The sequence below is a fragment of the Callorhinchus milii genome, unplaced genomic scaffold (genome assembly GCF_018977255.1).
Source record: "Callorhinchus milii isolate IMCB2004 unplaced genomic scaffold, IMCB_Cmil_1.0 Scaffold2, whole genome shotgun sequence".
NCBI lineage: Eukaryota > Metazoa > Chordata > Chondrichthyes > Chimaeriformes > Callorhinchidae > Callorhinchus > Callorhinchus milii.
The window spans coordinates 38,366,200-38,372,199 of record NW_024704743.1 but is presented as its reverse complement, the minus strand read 5'-3'; the positions used below and the strand labels follow the sequence as shown (position 1 = coordinate 38,372,199).

At 38.7% G+C, this 6,000-nt stretch overlaps 1 protein-coding gene across 2 annotated transcripts in view; it reads right to left on the bottom strand.

The window, feature by feature from the left end:
• Window positions 1-861: 861 nt before the first annotated feature.
• The window catches only part of LOC103183938 (triple functional domain protein), a 193,295-nt gene continuing 188,156 nt past the window's right edge, over window positions 862-6,000 (bottom strand). For both annotated transcript variants that reach the window (XM_042331946.1, XM_042331945.1), the window contains 2 exons: window positions 3,172-3,310; window positions 862-2,782 (listed from right to left, as the gene is read on the bottom strand). In XM_042331946.1, the coding sequence (XP_042187880.1) occupies window positions 2,240-2,782; window positions 3,172-3,310 (682 nt within the window). In that variant the 3' untranslated portion in view covers window positions 862-2,239. The remainder of the gene's footprint in view (window positions 2,783-3,171; window positions 3,311-6,000) is intronic.

Sequence of the window (6,000 nt, the reverse complement as noted above, 5' to 3'; positions counted from 1 at the left end):
GCCAGGCCCAGGCCACAGAGAGTAAGCTTAACCCCCTTGGGTAACTCTACGATACTAACCCTGCTATATTTGATCTGCACTATAACAATTCTGAGGAAAAAGTATAATATGTTCCAAAGTCCACCAGGTGGCAGTCACTTCAGAACCAGTTTTATTGTTGGATTTCATTCTCAAGCAGTCAGATAGTCAGCTAGATCTGATACCTTACTACTCAATGAGAAGACCTCAGCAAGATAGCCTTCTGCTTTATTCTAAACAATTCTGTTGAGGTGTGCCTGGCAGCAAGGACAAAAATGGTAGTGGATGTGTGTTCAGTTGTTAAGGGGTCCTTGTTTATTTTCAAAATTAATCTCATTAAGGACGTAGGTCACAAATAGCAAGTCAGGTCACTTTTTCCTGTGGAACTTCAGTTATACCCTATTTGTACAGGGAAATTGAGCAAATGAGGATGAACGGGGAAGATTAGCATTTACAAAACATTAGCATTATCTTAGTTATAATAAATAATAATAAAAGTACTTTTGAAAGTGTTTCTGATATGGAGCTTGGCAGCTAGCACATTCCATTAGGAGCTTTGGTTATCATTTACTGGAAGAATAGTGTTTAGGCTTCTCACTCGAAACTGTATCCATAGCATGTCTAGGATCTTCTTTAAAGAAGCACCACTTTGTGGAAGTGTTTTGTTCACGTGCAATGCAAGATGCAAATCACACCATCAAGTCAAGCATGTTGTATGGGCTCTTCTCTTTTTATAAATTAAAAAATAGCATCTTTCGATTGTTTTCTCAGCGATGCCGTTCACGACTGCCCTCTTGTGCTGAAGTGCGCGAGCAGAAATGGATTCAGAAGAAATAAAAAAAATTGTGTTGCAGCATATGTTTAATTTGAAAAAAAAACAGATGGCAAAGAAAGTATTTACAGCACTATTTGTGAAACACTTAATGGATTCTGTACAAAAGAAATATACATGCAAAATTGATAAAAACTTAAAAAAGGAATTGAACAGGCTATTATACATTAAAAAATAACATGAGTTTGGCATGAAAATGCATCCAGTTTTGAGTTCCCATTTTTCTTCCCCAGTATTGTTGGTTTGCCAGTATCTCTAGATATAAGCAGACATACTGCAGAGTTGCATCTCCTGGGTTTGATGAATTACTGCTCATGCCCCAAATATACTCGACTGCGATGCAATTTCTTGTAGTTAGCCGGTTTACTGAAGAGGAGCACGATAAAGAACTCAAACGACTGTGTTATTCGCAGTACCAAGTACGTGCTTTTCTTTAATATTTATTACAGATACAACAGAGGTCTTCATAAATAGAGTTGCATAAAATGTTAAAGCCACAACATTGCACATGATATGAATTAAAACGTAAAATACAATGAGTGCATTTACAGTACGTATTCCTCCTTAACTGCTCTGCAATCTGATTGACAGGCCATGGTGCAACTCCAAAATCCCCCTCCTTAACAAAAAGAGAGCATCGATGGCCTGGCTGGGGGATGAGTGGGTGGGGGGGATGAGTTCCAGAATGGCAAACCATTAAAAAAATACAGACTGAAGGCAGATAACGGTCTTTATACAAGTAAGGCTTATATATAATCAGAGCAACACAACTTTTTTTCTATTATACGCAAAAGGTCCGAGGTTGAACTTGCAGCAGTAAACACTTGAGCCATATCTGGCTAAATGTATGGGATTATAATTTAAATATTGGTGAGGCGATCAGAAAGCTTTATGACCAGTAAAAATCAGGTGTTTAGTCTTATTATTCCATGGTTGCTTTAACAGACAACCATGTGGGGAGGAAAAAGAAAACTTGTTCTTTATTGGCTAACTTGTTTTTAAAATCACATCATTAACAGTTTCAAACTCCAGTGAGTTTTATTAAATATTACAACAATAATGAAGATTTGTTCTCTATGATTTCCTAGACAATGTATGAAAAGTGGTTTCCAGGGATTGGAAATAAAATACTGTCAAATATGAGAATCCAGCTGTTCGTGCAGAACTTGTTTTTCCTCCCCACCAGCATTGCATTCCATGGATGGCACTGGATCCCAAGTACTGTTTTTTGCAGGGTTCCTTGGCATGTAATTCCACACACTGACACATGTGTATAGCAGCTGATACACTCTTAGTTTTATTCAAGTCAACAGCTGATTGGCTGGAGACACCGTCCCCAACCTTGTTGGCAGGTGAAAGAGAATGAGTAAAAAATCTCCACTTTTAGGGTCACACTCTTGGCAAGAGTCTACTTTGTAAGAAGTTTTTTATGTTACCAACCGGTCGAACATCGTTCTGGTGTTTGCGCCGTTCAATGAAGGAAGTCAGTCGTGACGTGTTCAGAATTTCAGTACTTTTGTGGATGCCCGGCTGCAGCCAAGGCTCCTGGAGGCACACTGCAGCTGAGGGCCGTTTGCTTGAATCTCCCTGTAGTAAGAAACAAACAATATCTTTGGCAGCTTGACTGACGCCACTGAAATAGTCGTCAGGGAAGCTGAAGTCCAGCCGGCAGATATTCAAGCAGGTTTCCTCGACACACTCATCCAAAAACGGAGACACACCACTAAGGAGGACATAGGCAAGCACTCCAGTGCTCCACGTGTCTGAGGTAAGACAGGCAGAATTTCCTAAAATAATTTCTGGTGCTGCAAACTCAGGATTTCCCAGCAACTGATGAATGTAATACGCTGTAGTTAGCTGTTCGGCTTCTCCAAAGTCAGCAAGCTTGATGAGTGGTTTGGCTGAGCTGTGGTCTACCAGCACATTTTCTGGCTTTAATGGTTAGAAACATAAGAAAGATGATTAGTTTACAGGTAACACAGCAACTTGAGAACCTATGAAAATAGCTTTGCCCACTGTCAATACAGCACTATTAAGTATCTCAGATATAATGACTTGCAAAAACCATTTATTGTACAGAATTTGCACAACTAGTGCTAAAACATAGCTACAAGTTGAACCCTCAGGCTTGTAAGTCATAAGAATCATGCAACGGTACTGCTCATCCACGGGATATTACGGTAAATTTATCTCTAGTTCAAAATAACAGAATTAAAACTTACAAAGAAAGTGACTAACTTGAGAAGACATGAATACTAGTGTGGAGTATTGAGCTGGTTAAGTCTGAACGTTTGCAATGCTGAGTGAGTGGCATCACTAACCTTGATGTCTAGGTGGGCAATTCTGCAGTTGTGTAGATAGTGGAGGGCTTCCAGAGTTTCTCTGAGATACGATGCCACTTTCTCTTCAGTCAGATTCCCCCAATTTACTATATAGTCGAGAAGGCGACCTTGGTCCGCTCTAAAAAGTGGATGATAATGAATTACATTATTTGACAATTATACAGTATTTGGTAAGTTTTTTAAATAAAAAAAATCCTCCTTTTTGGCACCAATCCCAAATTGTGTTCAGGTAAGGTGACCTGCTGTCAGATGGCTCTCAGTGCTGCTCTCGAGGCCACCATAAGGAGGCGCTCAAGGGTATCCATGCTCTCTGTTAGTCCCTCTGAGTATCCCTTCTTCACCCCATTTCAAATATAGTTGGTACCATGCTTAAAAAACATCACTAACAACAGTCAAGATCACATCAATCGTATTGAACAATTAGCTTTAAAGAAACAGGATCTTTGTTGAAGTGTCCTCTGGATCCGCAGGAAAAGAAGCAATAGTGAGTGAGAAAGAGTGTGAGAGACTCAGAGGGAGAAAGAAATTTAGACTGTATCAGAGAGAGTATGAGAGATAAATTCACAGAGAGAGAGAAAGAAAGTTAGAAAGTCTGAGAGAAAAACAGAGATAGAGCGAGGGGATGGCACAGCATATGTAGTAGCTGTACTATAGTGACAGTATAACTCCTGATGGAAGTGTTTTTTGGTTAGTAATGAAGCCAATCTGTATTTCCCATGATAACTCAATATCCACATCATTTTCACATCTACAAAGGGGTGGCCGCAATTAGTGTAATGACCACCTCAAAATATTGCAGGTTGTCAATTTGACATTCAACATACAAATTGAAGCCAATCCATCACTGCAGGCAATTTTCATGGTTTCCAATCGACGTGTGAATGACAAAACACAAATAACTGATACACATGAAGATAGTCTGTGATCTGATCCAGGACATTGCCACCCTATATCTCTTTAATGTCTAAACTGATTGTCCCAAGGTAAAATGTTTTCATCTATAGCTAGATGTTTAATGACATTAGTTAAACAACACATATACCTGTTGAGTATATTTGAGTTTATTATGTATTACTAACCAGGATTTTTTTTGTATCTCTGATTAATGAATGGTTTTATTTTCTATCACCACGTTTAATAAAAATAATAATAATCATAATGATGCATTTAAACAAGGACAATCAGAAGCATCAGACAGCTATTGTAAACTATTATAATAATAATCCTTGCATTTGAGACAGCGCCTTATCACGCCTTTGAGATGTCTCAAAGCTCTTCACACAATATACTATAAAATGTAGTGACTGTATATTTTGTCAACGAATTGTGTAGAAGTTGTGCATACAGAAAAGCAGCAGGAAGATATATAGTACAGAAGTAAAGTCTGTATCGTTCTCTCCTTTGCTGGGCTCAAACAAGTGACATCTGCACACACAGCTGTTGCTGACACAGCAACTGACCCAAAATAGAAAAATCTCCTTCTCGTGTACGGGGTACGTTATAAATAATAAGACATCGGCAACTGAGGTCAAGGGTGTAATCCAATCTCCAGGAGTACAGAGAGTAATTGTAAAGTCTCAAATACTGCCTGCCGGCTTCGTGTCATCTGACCCATTCGATCAGATTACAGTGTCCTCTCTATTCGATTACAGTAGTCATGCACTCAGCTCCCAGCTATCGCTTACCTTGTAGGAATCGGGTGAAAAATGGCACAGAACTTACCCCAAGTAAAACGTGCTTTCAAAACTGATGTGCTTTTTGGAAAAAAAGAGCCCGTACACATAAAAAATGATAGGCTTTTCACTTTAAGGATCTCAAAGAAGAGCTAATCATGTGGTTTAGTTATCGTAGCTTGATATTGAGTTTACAGTACTCTGTACTGCACACACGAATGTTGCACATTTATTGGATGATCATTCTACATGAAGAGATAACCAGAACTAGACTTTTTTGAAATATCTGCTATTTATTTGCCATATGTGGTTGTAACTCAGCACTCTTTTATTGGCACAGGCCAATTTTACTCATGTATCATTTGTGCTGCTAGAGATTACAGGGAAGCTGAATGTTGCTGTATTGCACAATATGCTAAAATGTTATAAATCTGAACATTTGTTCTGTCAATCTATCTCTGTTAGCTAAAGGCAGTGTAAGCATAAATATTTTCAGAACTAGCCATTCATACGCAACTGAAACAGGCTTCAGTCTCTCACTAATGTATCTGCCTTTGTCCCTCGGCTACCACTAACCAGGAGTTGTAATAATAATAGTAATCCTTGCATTTGATGTAGCGCTTTTCATGTCTTCTAGACGTCTCAAAGCGCTTCACAGAATAGACTGTAAAGTGAATTGACTGCATATTTTGTGGCCGAAATGCGGCAGCCAATTGCGCACAGCAGTGTCCTACAAATAGTCGTGGCTTGAAGTGACCAATTTTTTTTNGAGGGATTATTATCAGTCCTTTGGAGTAAGGAAACTTGCCCAAGGTTTCACCCTGCTGGGAATCGAACCCGGGTCTCTCACTTGCAAAGTGAGTGCTTTAACCACTGAGCTACAGGACTAATGTACATTAGAGGATAATAGCGATCAATGTGAGACATTAGCAATTATACACATATTTCTCCTCATAACCTTTAGAAGTATGTAGCAATTCAGTTGAATATACATTCCAATTAAACAAACCAAAATTGGGAATGAAACACATCAAGAAGTAGTGTTTTAAGTAGTGTTTTGACGACATTTCAACTTCTGAATTAGTCCACAACTATTAGAGTTCATATTGTGACAATTCAATTATTGAATGTGCAT